A 17117-nucleotide genomic window follows, 5' to 3' on the forward strand; every position below is an offset into this window, starting at 1 on the left:
AGATAGGACATCTGGAGTCTTATATTTTGGAATGCCAGATCTCTACAGCCCTAATTATCTCAGTCCTAATGGTCAGGAACAGGGAGGGGCGGGGTTGCAACCAGGGGTATTGAGGCAGAACAATTCAAGGAACTGAGGCAGAACTGGTCAGGGAAACTGAAGCAGGACAATTTAGGGAAAGTGAGGCAGGACAATAAAAGGGAACTGTGGCATAACAATAGCATGTGCTGATTTACATTTAGTCTTTTTAGTTCTTTTTTCTGAAAGCAAATACTATCTGCATTAGATCACTGAACCACTGAGAATAATTAAGTCTTGCATAGTTGATCATCACACATTCTTGCTGTTATTGTGTACAATGTATTCCTGGTCTTGTTTGTTTTGTTCAGCATTAGTTCAAGTAAATATTTTCAGAACTTTCCAAAATCACCTTGTTCATCAATTTTTAATAGAACAATAAAATCCCATTACGTTCATATAACCATAGCTTGTTCATCTATTTCCCAATTGATGGGCATCACTCCTTTTCCAGTTCTTTGCTAACTCAAAAAGAGTTGCTACAAACATTTTTCTACATGTGGATCCTTTTCCCTCCTTTATGATTTCCTTGGGATACAGACCCAGTAATGGCACTGTGGGGTCAAAGGGTAAGCACAGATTTATAGCCCTTTGAGCATAGTTCCAGATTGCTCTCCAGAATGGTTGGATCATTTCAAAATTCCACAAACAATACATTAATGTTCCAGTTTTCCCACATCCCTTCCAACATTTATCCTTATTTTTTCCTGTCATGTTAGCCAATCTGAGAGATGCAAGGTGGTATTTCATAATTTTAATATGGATTTCTCTAATCAATAGTGATTTAGAGCATTTTTCATATAATTACAGATACCTTTAATTTTGTCATTTGAATATTATTTGTCCAAATTCTTTGATCATTTAGCAATTGGGGAATGACTTGTATTCTTATAAATTTGACACAGTTCTTTATATATTTTATAAATGAGAACTTTATCAGAAATACTGGCTATCAAGATTTTTCCCAACTTTCTACTTAACTTTAAACTTGTTTCTGTTAGTTTTGTTTGTTCAAAAACTTTTGAATTTAATGTAACCAATATTGTCCATTTAACCTCCAATAAATGTTCTTTAGTTCTTCTTTGGTGATAAATTCTTCCCTTCTCCAAAGATCTGAGAGGCAAATTATCCCTTACTCTCCTAATTTGTTTATGGTATCAGCCTTTATGCCCAAATCATGTATTTATTTTCACCTTATTTTGGTAGGAGGTATGAGAGTTTCTAACATATTATTTTCCAGTTCTCCCAGCAATTTTTTATCAAATAATGAGTTATTATTCCAGAATCTGGAGTTTGTGGATTTATCATATACTAGATTACCATAGATCTTGATTATTGTGTTGTGTGTATCTATTCTATTCTACTGACTGACCTACCACTCTATTTCTTAACCAGTACCAAATAGTTTTGATGACTGCTTCTTTTTAGTATAGTTTTAGATTTGGTACTGCTAAGTCACCATACATTGTATTTTTTTTTTCATTAATTCCCTTGATATTCTTCATCTTTTATTTTTCCAGATGAATTTTATTATTATTATTTCTAGTTCTATAAAATAACTTTTTGGTAGTTTGATTGGCATGGCACTGAACAATTGGACCAATTTAAGTAGAATTGTCGTTTTTATTATATTAGTTCAGCCCAGCCATGAACAACTAATATTTTTTCCAATTGTTTAGACCTGACTTTCTTTGTGTGGGAAGAGTTTTTTGTGTTCATATAATTCTTGGGTTTGTCTTAGTAGTAGACTGCAAAATATAATATTTTGTCTATAGTAATTTTAAATGGAATTTCTTTTTCTATCTCTTGCTGATGGGCTTTGTCAGTAATATATAGAAATGATGATGATTTGTTCAAGTTTATTTTATATTCTACAACTTTGCTAAATCTGTGACTTGTCTACAGTAGGTTTTCTAGGATTTTCTAAGTATATAATTATATCATCTGCAGAGTGGGAGTTTTATTTCCTCTTTGCTTATTCTAATTCATTTAATTTTTTCTTCTTTTTTTATTTGCTAAAACCAACTCTCTAGTACAATGTTGAATAATAGTGTTGATAATTGGTATCCTTATTTCACACCTGATCTTATAAGAAATGTGTCTAGCTTCTCTCCATTACAAATAATATTTACTGTTGGTTTTAGAGGGATGCTACTTATTATTTTAAGGAAAGCTCCCTTTATTCCTATGCTCTCTAATGTTTTCAATATGTATGGATGCTATATTTTATCAAAAGCTTTGTCTGCATCTATTGAGATTATCAAATGATTTTTGTTGGTGTTGTTTTTGATAAGTATTTAATTGCGGATTTTTAATTTTTTTCTAGCTTTTAGTTTCATGCCCATTTCAGTGATCTCCTCTTTCACTATTTTATTCATGTAACTATTTAGAAATATAAAACTTCCCCTAAAAACTACTTTGTCTGCATCCCATAAGTTTTGGTATGTTATTTCATCATTGTCATTCTCTTGAATGAAATTATGGATTGTTTCTGTGATTTTTTGTTTGACCCACTCATTCTTTAGCATTAGATTATTTAATTTCTAATTGTTTTTTAGTCTATATTTCCCTGGCCCTTTTTTTGAATATAATTTTATTGTATTGTGGTCTGAAATGGAAACATTTGCTATTTCTGACTTTTTACATTTGATTGTGAGGTTTTTATGTCCTAATACATGGTCACTTTTTATGTAAATGCCATATATTGCCAAGAAAAAGGTATATACCTTTCTGTCCCTATTTAATTTTCTCTAGAAGTCTATTGTATCTAGGTTTTCTAGAATCCTATTAATCTCTCTAATTTCTTTCTTGTTTTTTGTGGTTATATTTGTCTGATTCTGAGAGGGGAACATTAAGCTTCCCTTTTAGAATGGATTTGTTGTTTATTTCTTCCTGTAATTGACTTAAAATCTTCTTTAGGAATTTGTCTGCTCTACCACTTGGTGCATACACAATTAGTATCATTGATACTTAATTTTCACAGTATCCTATATCAAGATGTACTTCTTTCTCTCCTTATCTCTTTGACCAAGATCTATTTTTACTTTTGCTTTATCTGAGATCAGAATTGCTACCACTGTTTTTTTTTTTTACTTCAGCTGAAGCATAAGAAATTTTGTTCCAGCTTTTTACCTTTACTCTGTATGTGTCAGTTTGTGTCAAATGGGTTTATTGTTAACAACATATTATAGAATTTTGTTTTTTTAATCCACTCTGCTGTTGCTTCCATTTTATGGGAGAGTTCATCCCATTCACATTCACAGTTATGATTACTAGTTCTGTATTTCCCTCCATCCTATTTTCTCACCTATATACACTTTTGTTCTCTTTTTTCCACCCTGTTCTTGTTATGCATTTTTTCCACCTACCCCAATCACTATCTTATCTCTTATCATACCTCTCCCTTTTCTGATCTTTTTCTCTATTGTTTCTGCCCTAGCTTCTATCCTGTCTCTCCCTTTTCCTTTTTCCTCCTTTATAGGATTAAATAAATAATTAAATTATTCTCTCTTAGAGTCAAAACTGATGAGATAAAGCTTCAGACAGTGCTCATCCCCTTCCTTTTTTCTCTCTTTCATAGTAGGTCTTTTGCTCCTCTTCATATTAACTAATTGTCTCATTATACCTTCCCTTTCCTCTTTTTCCAGTGCAGACCTTGTTCCACTCCTTAATGTCTTTTCCTTTGATGTTATCACATCAGATTCTCTTCACATCCATAAGATCAGTCCATGTGATGCTCCCCTTTGTCTGTCCCAGTGTTAGATACAGTTCTAAAGATGTTTTCCCATCTAGGAATGTAAACAGTTTAACCTTTAAATGTATATTTTCTCCTTGTTTACATTTGTATGCTTCTCTTGAGTCTTGTATTTGCAGATTAAATTTTCTATTTAGTTATATTTTTTTTCAATAGAAATCATTGAAAGTCTCTTACTTCATTGAAGCTTTATCTCCTCCCCTGAAAGATGATGTTGAATATTGCTGGGTAGTTAATGCTTTGTTCTGACTTTAGGTCATTTGCCTTCTAGAATTTAGTATTCCAGGTCCTCCTATCCCTTATTGTAAACGCTACTAAAACCTGCATAATCCTGATTGTTCCTTGGGGTTTTTCTTATGGGATCTCTTTCCAAATGTGATCGATGGAGTTTTTCAACCAGTATTTCCCCTTCTGTTTCTAAAATATTGGGGCAATTTTCCTTAATGATTTATTGTAGAATGCTATACAGGCTCTTTTTTGGTCATGGCCTCCAAATAGGCCAATAATTTTTAAATTGTCTTTTCTGGATCTATTTTCCAGGTCAGCTGTTTTTCTAATGAGGTATTTCACATTTTCTTCCATTTTTTTCATTCTTTTTAGTTTGTTTGATTCTTGCTATCTCTCAGAGTCATTAGCTTCCATTTGCTCTAGTATAGTTTTCAATATGTGATTTTCTTCAGTTAGCTTTTGTATCTTTTTTTTTCCATTTGGTTAATTCTATTTAAGGAGTTATTTTCTTCAGACTTTTTTCCTTTCCTTTTCCAAATTGTTGACTCTCTCATGCAAACCTCTCATTTTCTTTCTCATTTTTTCTTCTATCTTTCTTATTTGCCTTTTAAAGTCTTCTATGAGTCTTCCAAGAAGGCTTTTTGGGCTTGAAACCAATCATATCACTCTTTGTGATTTCTTCTGTGTACATTCTGTCCTTGTCTCACTGTGGTTTTGTGTGTAATGTCACCCTAAAAGCTTTCTATGATCAAGGTTCTTTTTTTGTTTCTTGCTCATTTTCTTTCATTTTTTTTCATATTTCCTCTTTTTGAAAAAAACTTTTATGGTTGAGTGTGCTCCTGAAGTAAAGAGGCCATTGTCCCAAGCTTCCTGTGCAGCTCTGAGTTTTGACTTTGAGCCAAATAATGGGCACGGAATCTCCTTGAGTATGCAGGGAATAGCTTGCCTGTTGTTTTCAGGAAACAGCCTGGGTTTTCAGAGTTTGCCTTCTGAGATAGGGCTGAAAACTGCCCACTGATTTATTTGCTCCTCTACTGAGCCAAGACTGAGCATCTTACTTGCTGATTTGCTGTTTTAAGACCCTCTCAACAGCATGCCAGATTTTATCTGAGCAGGACATTCTTTTCACCCCTGTGAGACTTACCTTTCTTGAAATTTTTCCAGTTTCCCTTGAGCTGGAGAGTGGTTTTATTCCATCAAACTCTGTTTCAATTTGGTTTTTTAGGGAAACTGGAAGAGCTTGAGCAACTTCCTGATTTTACTCTGTCATCTTGACTCCATCCCAGAAATCTATTACATCAATTTTCATATCCTCCCACAATTGAATTTCTTAATTTATTTTCATTAATTAAAAATATAGGGTTTCCTTTAATTGATATGAGCTGAAATATATACATATATATACATATACACACATGTATCGATACATCTACTTGTGGATATCTTCAAACATGTGTGTGCATTTGTATATATGTGTATATATAAAATGTATTTCAATTATGTGTGTTTATATCCATCTATCTATATTGACAAAGTATCAAGGAAAGCTTAAATATAAATAGCAACATATTGTAGAATCTCAAATTATGAAGGTGAATTCAATTTCGAATTGTTTTGATTCTTAATGAGCTTTTATTGTATTGGTGTGACATCTTTCCAGATTAAATACACCTAGAAAATTTAAAAATACAATCTAGGGATGTAGTCTGTTGTTGTGGTGCATCCATCGAAATGATTTACCATCTATAACACATTTAAGCATGCACACTGATATATACACAATGTAAAACAAAATTGCCTATGCATGTTTTTATCTTTTTATCACTTACTCATCATTCCTAATAGTATTTTATCAAGCTAGCAATAACTGGTCATAAAATATGAGATGTCATTATTCCACATTTAAAATGTGCAAGGATCTCGTTGTTAGATTTATTTACATCTCTGAGCAATAGGAAGGATTAATGTACTGTTCAGGAAGAATGCTGGGGTTAAAGATTATGTTTCACAAAGAAAATTGAGTTACAACATGTTTCCTCCCAGGAAAAAAATGTAGAAATTAGTAGAGCTACCATGGTATAAAAACCTGTGTTGAAGTACACAAGAGGGTAATTGCTGGTTCCATTTTAATATTCCTTTGTGTTTTGGAAGGCAATTTAGTTGCTTTAAAAATTCCCAAATGATAAAGTAGATGTATAGAAGATGCTTATGTTGGTATATAGAAGATGCTTTATACATGTTTATTGAATTATATTGAGCTTGGGCTCATAACTACAAATAATAGCCAGAAAATACCCTGAAGATGGAAACTTGTAGAAATTGTGGCCTTGAAATTTGCTGCATGGTGTTCACAGTTTTAACACCTCCTTAACCCAGTTTCTAAGTCAGGGGAGAAAATTATCAGCATCTTTGACATTAAGAGATAAGGAATAGCCTGGCTCAATTAATTGCACCTCTGAGACTGCAAAATGTAATTCATAATTATGCTCCACTTACAGTGAAGGTGTATCCATCTTAAGCAGGAATGAAGAAGTTTATAATTTTGCACTTTGTAGAACTCATGTTTCTATTGAATTTTTATTTGTTATTTCACTATTATATAATAAAGCTATCATTTTGATTCTGGGTATTGCAACTTTATGATGTTTTAATTATATACTCATTATGACAAAAATAAAATAATTTAAGAAGTCAATCTGCTTTGAAGAGAAGATCCTTAGAAAGAGGAGTTTTATTATCTTGTCATCATATTTTAGCAGCCTCTGAGATTAAGACATTGCTGCGATATTTAGAATTCCATAAGAATTTAACCTGAGCAGAAATAAGCCAAAGAATCACAGAATTTTTAAGCAGAAAGCATCCTTTAGTAGTATCTGAATTCTTTACTTCATAGATGAGGAAAATGAGCTTCAAAGCATTTGAGAAACTTGCCCCAAAATATCCAACTAGTCAATAGCAGAGCTAATGCTCAGGACTCCTTTATACTCTGAATAATAATTAAATTTAATGCTGTCCAATGAAGTTAAACAGTTATGTTTTTGATAAATGTGGTTAGCTCCCAATTATCTCTTTTCTTTTGATTAAGATCAGTAAAGCTATAGATACCAGAACTTTTTTAGAGAATTTGTTTGATATAACTTTAATACAGCCTTATAATTTCCAGAATCTGTATCTCTATCAGATTAGATTTTTTTAAATAGAAAATTCTCTATTCAGAATTATATGCAAATAAGTTTGTATGAATTGATCTCCTAATTACAAAATCATAGATGAACAAGCCTTAATGGCCATTTATTCCATTTCATACCTGACAAATAATCTCTTCTAAAATATACCTGACAAAAGAGACAGCTATTCCATTAAAAATGATTATTATTGTTTGCAAATATTTCTTTAATATTAAGCCTAAATGTATTTCTCTCTTCTATTTCTACTAATTTTTCCTTCTGGGGCCAAAGTCTAATCCCTTTTTCATTTAATAGTCTTTCAGGTACTTAAAGATAGTTACCATGTCTCCTTTAAGTCTTTTCTGGATTAAACATTTTTGGTTATTTCAATTATTTTTAATATACAATAATTTAGAGGCTCCATCATCTCCATCATTGTGACACTTCCCTGGATCACTTCCAGCATATCTACATCCTGTTTAAAATGCAGTGCCCAGAACAGAACATAGGACTTTAGAGATGATCTGACAAGGCCAGATTACAAAGGCACTATTATATCTGTATTCCTGGATACTGTGCCTCTTTTAGTACTATCTAAATTTGCCTTATTATTTTTTAATTTCCCATCCTATGACACTGTTGAATGATTTCAAGCTTCCAATTCATTCATTCTTATTTTTCAAATAAATTGTGGAGAAGATCAATAAACTCTGTTTCATAGTGGTGAAATTGATTTTGTGAACAAAAGTTTAAGATTTTTGGCTTATCATTTATTTCACCCAGTGTTCTGCTCTGCTGAGGTTATTTTTTAGTTCTTTACTCTGTCATTCATTATATTAGCATATACTCCCCAACTTTGTTCTATCTTCAGGTTAGAAAAACTAGACATTATACCTTTATACAAAAACAATTCAGGAGCAAGATAGCAATGCCCCTTGCTGGAGTTCTCCTTCAAATTAACATAGCACCATAAAATATTAGTTTTGAGTCTTTAGTCTGACCATTCAAACACTTAAATGTGCTATCTCATAATCAGTGTTTCTTCTTGTTCAACAAATTTAAAATCTGAATTTTTGCCAATTTCTTTGTGAAAATCTGGACACATTCTATTTGCTTAAGTCTCCTGGGTTAAAATATCTTAAAGAAATAAAAACAAGGTTAATAGTCATTTAAAGAATGCATTTTAAATCTTTATAAACAAAATAATTTTTGTTTTACTTTTCTTATATTTGCAATTATTTCACATTCATATGAATATTAAATGACATTTGAAAGTAAAAGAAGTATATGAGGTGAGCAGTTGTATTAAATACATATTTTTGTGTTCCCTGAATTTTTAAAGTTCTATTAATGGTATATGCATTTTGATATTACGTAGCTGAAAAAACTAGTTCTTTTCCATTTTCCCTATCATATAGAAATAATAACAATTTTTGATCCTAGAAACATTTAACATAATGGTTACTTTATAACAGATAAGTTTATCCTTACTATTGTCTTTTAAATTACAACCAGTCTTGAAAGACTAGTGTTATGGAGCATGAATATATCAGCCCACTAAGGTTTCTAGGTGATAATTTGAGTTATATTACGCACTTATTTGAGCACAGGAGTTGAGATTTGACACACAAATGTAATAGCAAGTCACTTATAATTAGTTTTTACTATAAATTTATTTAAATCATTTAATATTCTTTCAACTAGAAATTTTAGCTATTTGTTAACATACTATTTTAAAAGTGAGATATAGATAATTTGCTTTTCAAAAAAGAGATGATTTTATTTACATTACTTATTAATATTAAAAATTACATGGCATACAATAATAATTATATTATTGATTCAAAAGCAAAGTTGTTTAAAGGAACCATCCTTTCATTAAAATGTAATAAACCAAAAAAAAAAAAAAAAACCCACAAACAAACAAACAAACAACCTTGGAAATATATAACTAAAACAAAAGTTATTTTATTTCTCTAAAAAAAATTCACATTAGCATATCTTCTGTATTTATTATACAGGAATCTCCCAATTTATACAGAAATTATCTTCTAAAACTTGTTAAATCTGTTCCTTAGAAGACAGGAAAATATATTGTAAAATGGTAGTTGGGTTCTCAGAATATTCTGCAAAATATTACTTTACCTAATTTTTATTTGGAGTTAATTACTAAATTCTCTTTGGATGCCTTATTGGTATGGTGAGTTGACTTTGGTTATCTCTAAGACAAAAAAAAATTGGAATTGTTACCACATTAGAAAGAACTACTATCAAAATGCAGATCTGTCATCTTGGAACTAGACTAATTGAGAGGCTCATCAACAATTTAGTTACAGAATGATAAACTTTTTGATCACAAAAACTCTAAAATCATCTGCTAAGTTTTTAGAGTTATGATCTGTGCCAGGTGCCCTCCATACTGAAAATATTGGAAAGTCTTGTACTATTGAATTGAGTTCCTTAAGTATAATGCTATATTATCATAAGGAAGCCCAACAGCTAAGTAGAGCTCTAAGAAAGGGAAATTGTTGTAGCAGTTAATTAACCTCAAAGATTGGCTCATCTATTTTAGTTATCATTCTCACTACCTGTTTAATTTAACCAAGTTTTTCTCTCCTTTGACTAAAACAAATGTTATTCTTCTGAGATTTTCTGAGGATTTTTTATATTGGTAACAATGAGAAAACTTAAGTTTCCATAATATTCTATCTTTTCACTTTAGTTCTGTAGGGAAATCAAGCTGAAAGTAGTTATTATGGTATTTCAAACCTTTTTTATAATCTGACACCAATCTAATTCTTTTCTTCACATCATATTACTCCCCAAACAAATTAGACTATTCTTCATTCCCTTTTTCATTCTGACTTCCTTCCTTCCACCTTCATACCTCTCTTAGTCTTTGGTATTTTGATTTCATTGTATAATCACTGTTTTATATCAGTTTTGGATTTTTTTTATATGCCTTCATTTATTAATCTCTCCCTTAAAACTAGAATCCCTCTTGTGTACCAATTGAATTTTATTTCTCCCTTCACAAATTTCTCAGAATTTGCATTTGTCTTTCTTGTTTGAATTTTAGTTATTTATTTTTTATTTTCTTCCTTCATTCAACTATATAGTCCTGAGAGAGAAAAATCTGTTTGTAGTTATTGGTCCACCCTTAACTATTTCAGTCCTATATGTCAGACAAACACCTAAATAGTGTTTGTACTGGGTGCTGCATTGTAGAAGCTAGGATGGCTTCTGAAACAAGTTCTGAGATTTGGGCTCAGACTATGGGTAAGAGCAATAAGCTGGTGCAGTTTCAGAGATGTGCCTGTGTTTCCTTATTTCCCTTCCCCTTTCCTGTCTGTACTCTATACCTGTATCTGTACTCTGTGTTTGTATCATAGAATCACCCCAACTAACTGGACTAACAGTGAGTGGTGGTGAGGAATAAGACAAGGATGAAGGAAAAAGGGGGATTCCCAGGAATCATTGGGATCTGCACTGGTGAGGTAAAAGGGAAGGGAGGAAGGAAAATAAATTCTAAGCATTGACAATTGAGAAAAATGGAGAGATGCTTCTGTAGACATCTGAATTAATGACTGGTGACCATTCCCAGCTTTTCATCTGCATGTTAAAGACTTAGGTATGACCAAAGGAGTGTACACAATTTTGGAATGATAATGATTTACTTTAATTCCCCCTACTCCCAACAAAAAACACACTTCCGATATTTCTAACTGATAAAAACCTTCTCCACTTATTTTATCCAAAGTAACTTAAGTCACATAAGACAGTTTGATTTAAATACAACATGATGTTATTTTTTAACTTATGGTCAGTCCACCAACAAGTAGGAGCACTTTCTCATTATTTTCTATTGCCACTTTAAGCAGTCTTTCTAGCAATGTGTGACCTCTGTTTCAATACTTCTCACAGATTTCACAGGCTGTCACCACCACTCAGACATCTCTAACACAGACAACTGTAATGGAAACTGTAACTATGGTGACCACAAGGGAAGAAATCCTGGTAAAGCATGCCAAAGAGGAGCCGCTACCATCACCTCCCCAAAAGAAGAGGCAGATTGTTGTGGATTCAGAAATTAGGAAAAGGTGAGAAGATATTTGCTTTGATGATGAAGATTAATTGTGGCCCAGAAAATCAATTTGCTACTTCTTTTGGTGTTAAAATTTCTTGTACTTAAATGTATATATATATATATATATATATATATATGTGTGTGTGTGTGTGTGTGTGTGTGTGTGTGTGTGTGTCTTGAGTGTCTATAATTTATCATTATTTTAGTAAAAGAAATTATGAAACTGCTTTTAAAATTTCCTAAGGAATCATTACTCAGCTTAATCAGAACTACTTTTAAAATATTTTTAGTCAAAAGAATAAACCACAAATAATAAATTACAACTTCAATATTTCCAGTTTTTGCTTTCTTCCTTTTGTTTCTTAAAAATATTTTTAACTGGGGCAACTAGTTGGTGCAATGGATAGAGCACCAGCCCTGAAGTAGGAGGACCTGAGTTCAAACCTGGCCTCAGACACTTAATACTCCCTAGTTGTGTGACCATGGGCAAATTACTTAACCCCAATTTCCTCAACAAATATATATATATATATATACATATATATATATATATACACACATATATACATATATATATTAACAAAGTCCTTTTGTTATTCATTGTTTCACATTTTAGAAAATTCTTTTCTGTAATAACAAAGACACATTTTGATGAAGAACATACCTCCAATAGGTTAGGATACATTTTGCTAGTATGTAAGAATATATATATATATTTTAATTTGTAGATAGTAAATCAAGGGACATTAGAGTACTCATTCCTTCTTGTTTCATATTTAATGTACTTTAATTTGCATGATTTTAAAAGTGATTCTTTTATAATTATATTAGAATTAACATTATAGATGGATTAATTGCATTGTTTAAAACACGCATTAACATACTAATTTTATAATTAAAATTTTTATCTATAGAAAAACTAATTTAATTATTTTGAAAATCTTAATCTCCTTTGGATATTTTTTGCCCAACCAATTTAAAAAGGTCTTGAAATTAGAAAAAAGAAATCTTTAAAAATCATAGTGTTTCTAGATAGTATATATTTAAAGGCTTATGTAGACGGAACTCTTGATATTAGAATTTGAGAAGGTAAAGGTACAAAAAGGAAGAATACAAGCCTAAAAAGAGAGCATGAGCTATTTTGAACAGAGAAGGAAAAATACTTTCACCATAAAATATATTCAATATTTTTCTGACTTTTGAGGCATTCTATCTGCTGGTCAAAGGTTCAAATTATCATTGTGGTTAGAGTAAGTTTATTCAAGATTCAGATTTGATTTGTATGAATCCTCTCTATTTCTAACTATTTTCATTTGGATGTCTGGTACAATTTCCCAAGAAATGAACAGCAGAATTATATTATATATGATATTATAAATGATATTATGAGAATCTCTATCAAATATTCTATGACTTTCAATACATTTATTCGGAAAACAAGAATGACCATGTACATTGATTATAAAGGGTGGGCAAAAGCAGAGAGAAAATCAATGGAAATTCCATGATTTTTCCATATCTGCATGTTCCTCATGTTATTAGGAGTTCCTTTCTGCAATGGTTGAAGCAGAATGACTAAAGAAGAGGCTAAGTTCACCAGAATGATTCACCAAACTTCAACAGATATTTGAACTTTCAGAAAATAAAACAATAGAGAAGGATTAAGCATTTCAAAGAGTTTTATTCAATGGTTGAAATTTTTTTTTCATTTTGTACATTTTTATTGGATTAAAATGGTTAAAATTATCTCCTAGCATATTGTCTCTAGACATGTGCATAATAGTATCCTTCATCCCATGAGATACCTAGTAGAAGCATTGTAGCCAGCAGTGATACATACTTAAAATAACTGAGATTTATGCTAATGCAAAGACAAAATAACATCAGCATAGGAAAATGTAAGCAACTGAAATGTGTAAATAGAGTAAATGTATTTTATGAATTTAGCTAGCGAACAGTGTGGATATTACTTTGTGACTTGCTCTTGACATATCCAATTTTTCCTTTGTCTGTTCTACTGTACAACCGAGGTTTTCCACTGCCATTGCAAACACTAATTTCTTCCTCCCCTATTCTAATTTCCTTCCTCCCCTATTCTAATTTCCTTCCTTCCATCCTCAGCTGTAAATGTACAATAGTACAAGACTTTCCAATATTTTCAGTATGGAGGGCACCTGGCAGAGATCATAACTCTAAAAAATTAGCAGATGATTTTAGAGTTTTTGTGATCAAAAAGTTTATCATTCTGTAACTAAATTGTTGATGAGCCTCTCAATTAGCTGTAAATGTTGAAGTTCTGTTTCTTTCTTTATTCCATCTTTTACATAACTCACTTAATTTCAGAGCTTTTTGTCACTTCTAGGTAAATGACTCCAAATGTCTGTCTGCAGACCTGACCCAAATTCTAGCTCCAGATTTCTAACTGCTTACAAACCATTCAACTTCCAGATACTGTTTAACCTTAAGTATAGGACTCAAATTTCCCTGAATCATTCATCTCACTCAGCTGTAAAAGTGAAGCACTTAAAAACTGTACAGGGGCAGCTAGATGGCACAGTGGGTAGAGCACTAGCCCTGAAGTCAGGTGTATCTGAGTTCAAAATTGGTCTTAGATACTTAACACTTTCTAGGTGTGTAATCCTGGGCAAATCACTTAATCCCAACTTCTCACCAAAAAACAAAACAAAACAAAAACTATACAATAGGATTGTTATAAAGAGCAAATGAGATATGGAATGCTTCATAGCTCTTAAGTGTTAGATAGTTTACAGGGGTCCTCAAACTTTTTAAATAGGGGGCCAGTTCACTCTCCCTCAGACTGTTGGAGGGCCAGAATATATTAAAAACAAAAACTTTGTTTCGTGGGCCTTTAAATAAAGAAACTTCATAGCCCTGGGTGAGGGGGATAATCGTCCTCAGCTGCCACATCTGGCCAGCGGGCTATAGTTTGAGGATCCCTGCAACTGTCAGTATTAAAATTCATTTTCCTATTTCTGAAGAATGGACATGAAGCAATTAGAATGACACACTAGATAGACTACTGGGTGTTTAATTAGGAAAACTTGAATTTGAATCTTGCCACAGATCTCTCTAAATAGCTGGGTGATTCTGGGTAAGTAATTTAACCTTTCTTAACCTCAGTTTTCCCAATAGTAAGAAAAGATTTCAAGGGATGATGATGATAATAACTAGATAACTAGTGTTAAGAAGATTACGAGATAGACTATGTACAACACTTTACAAATCTTAAAGTATATTAGAAATCTAGCTATTCTTGATAGCTATTTAATTAATAATTTGACATAGATCCAATTGCTTTAAAAAGTCTATAAAATAATATTAGACATAATCCAATTCATAATCTCTATTGTAAACCTGAGGTTTGTTTTAAATATAGGCTTAATTCATACTAGAATTTCTAAATTGATGGAAGTATTTTTTTTGTTTTCTTAATAACTATGATTTAATAATGTAATATGTATTAATTAAATGGTTTTTCCAAGAATAAATGATATTAGAGTACTGAATCAAAGATTATTATTATTATTATTATTTTACTGCTAAGAATCACTGAAGTAAATTAATATTATTTTGTATATGCAAATCAATATATATATCAGACAGGGTAACTCAAAACTACTGCTGTCATTCCAGTTAATCTGGCATTTGTTTAGGATATTGGTTTCCAATGATTTCACTTTTAGAGGAGTCTTTAATTTTTTTTTATTCAGTTTAACTACCCAATTAATTAAATCAGTATGTACAGGAAGGGAAAGGGAAAAGACGGAAGAAACAGCTTCCTGATTATTCTATAGTTTTCCTGCTCTAGAATCTCTTCAACAAGACTTTGACACCTTCTGAAGGCAGTGACATTTGTAAATGAATCATTCTCCTACATGTGAACTTAATTCTTCTCTTGGGTATGTTCCTCAGATGTACTATGACCCTATTTTTCATTTTTCCTATGTAGCCTGAAATATTACACCTCTATTGTTTTCCTACACAACTGCAAATTGTAGGTTTTCTTATCTTTATTTTTAAAAGATTTTATTCAGTTTTTGATGAGGTTGATATGGATCATCTCACATTTTAAGGGCATTGGATGAAAAGATATTTTAAAAATTCTTTTTTTTAACCAATCCTGTAAGATATAAACAGTGGAGGTATTTATTGTTGCACTTTGAGTTCAAGTACTTGTTTTAGTTTTAGAGTTCCAGCTTAGAAGTTTTGGTTGCTTGAAGGAGTCCCTGTAACGAAAAATCTTGGTTTAAAAAATATGTCAATTGTAGTATTCTCCTTGAAAATATTAAATCTTCAAATGTTATTTCTGTGCAGTAAGATTATTTTAAAATCTCTTGGGATAGTGCCCCCTATTAAAGTACATTTTAAGGCATTTTTCTCCATATTCCTTCAACCTGTTTAGAATTGTCCAGTGACTAATGAAAATTTATAAATGATCTAACCAAGAAGAAATTAGGCCTAAATAATGTTCCTAGTAGTTTTAAGTTATTTTTGAATTTTAAATAAATGTACTAGTATTATAAATACAAAGCAAAATTATACATAAACTAAACATCAAACAGCATTTTTTAATTAACAAAATTTTCTCTAATAATATGACATTACAAATAAATAATTTTAGAGTGATTAAAAATATGACAGCATTGGTTCCCACTTCCCTTTCAGCATTTGTTGTTATTTTCCTTTTTTTTTTTTTTTTTTTTTTTTTTGGTCATTTTATCCAGTCTCATGAGTTTGAAATGGTATTTCAGAATTGTATTAATTTTTGGTGCTCCTTTTGTGCTCCCAATGCCTAGCAAAATATCTGGTATATGGTCCATCCTTAATAAATTATAGTTGACTCTCTGACTGACTTAAAACCCATTAACATCTACAAAATATTTTTAGTTATATATCAAAAAGTCCCATGTTCTGTGAGGTCCTATATGTTATGTGTAATACGGGGATACAACTGAAAGAGAGCCATAATAGACATCTCTAGCCTATTTTCCCCCCACTCTTCTCCAGAGAAGACTATTACCTTTCAGGAGGGAAAGTAGGAAATTGTAGGGGTAGAGGCTTGACCATTTTTCTCTCTTCAGAGAGAAGAGGTATAAGGCAAGAGCTACATCTCTCTGTTCCCTTAATTATTATAAGTCTAGGAAATATGATCAGGGTTCTGCCAACTTCTAGTCACTATTTCATTATTGAGGGAAGAACCTAAACTTTATATGCAAAACCAGCCCTGATGTCAAGAGGGGTTCAAATCTGATCTCAGAGACTTAAAACTTTCTAGATATGTGACCCTGGGCAAGTAACTTAACCCCAATTGCCTAGCAAAAACAAACAAACCAACAAAACACCAGACTAGATTAGTTACATAATTGATTATTTACTTGTTTTGTACATTTTGAAGTATTTTGCAAAGGTAAACTGGTGAACCTTCACTATTTCTTTAAAGTAGTTGTCTGTTATTTGTATATCAGTTTTATTAAAGAAATGAATATGGAGATATGATGGCTTAAGTTGAATGTATGCTCCTTGAAGGATAGTGATTGTTTTTTTTTTTTTTTTTTTTTTTTTTTTTTTTGTTATTGGTTTGTTTGTTTTGTTTGGTGTTTTTTTTTTTTGTTGTTGTTGTTGTTGTTGTTTTTTTTTTTTTTTTTAATCCCAAGCATCTATAATAATGCCTTTCACATTAGGGGGTTGAAAAAAAAAAAGAGCTTGTTGGATCCTATTTCATTGGAAATGTATTTTAAAGTTAAAACTAGCCACTGTCTTAAATAATGTCAATCTGAATATC

The 17117-nt window shown here is 31.4% G+C and overlaps 1 protein-coding gene across 9 annotated transcripts in view; it reads left to right on the forward strand.

The window, feature by feature from the left end:
• Positions 1 to 17117, forward strand: part of DMD (dystrophin) — a 2285006-nt gene that overhangs the window by 778177 nt on the left and 1489712 nt on the right. For all 9 annotated transcript variants that reach the window (XM_031963631.1, XM_031963630.1, XM_031963635.1 and 6 more), the window contains one exon: positions 11152 to 11327. In XM_031963631.1, the coding sequence (XP_031819491.1) occupies positions 11152 to 11327 (176 nt within the window). The remainder of the gene's footprint in view (positions 1 to 11151; positions 11328 to 17117) is intronic.

This window comes from Sarcophilus harrisii, chromosome 3, assembly GCF_902635505.1.
Source record: "Sarcophilus harrisii chromosome 3, mSarHar1.11, whole genome shotgun sequence".
NCBI classification, from domain to species: Eukaryota; Metazoa; Chordata; class Mammalia; order Dasyuromorphia; family Dasyuridae; genus Sarcophilus; species Sarcophilus harrisii.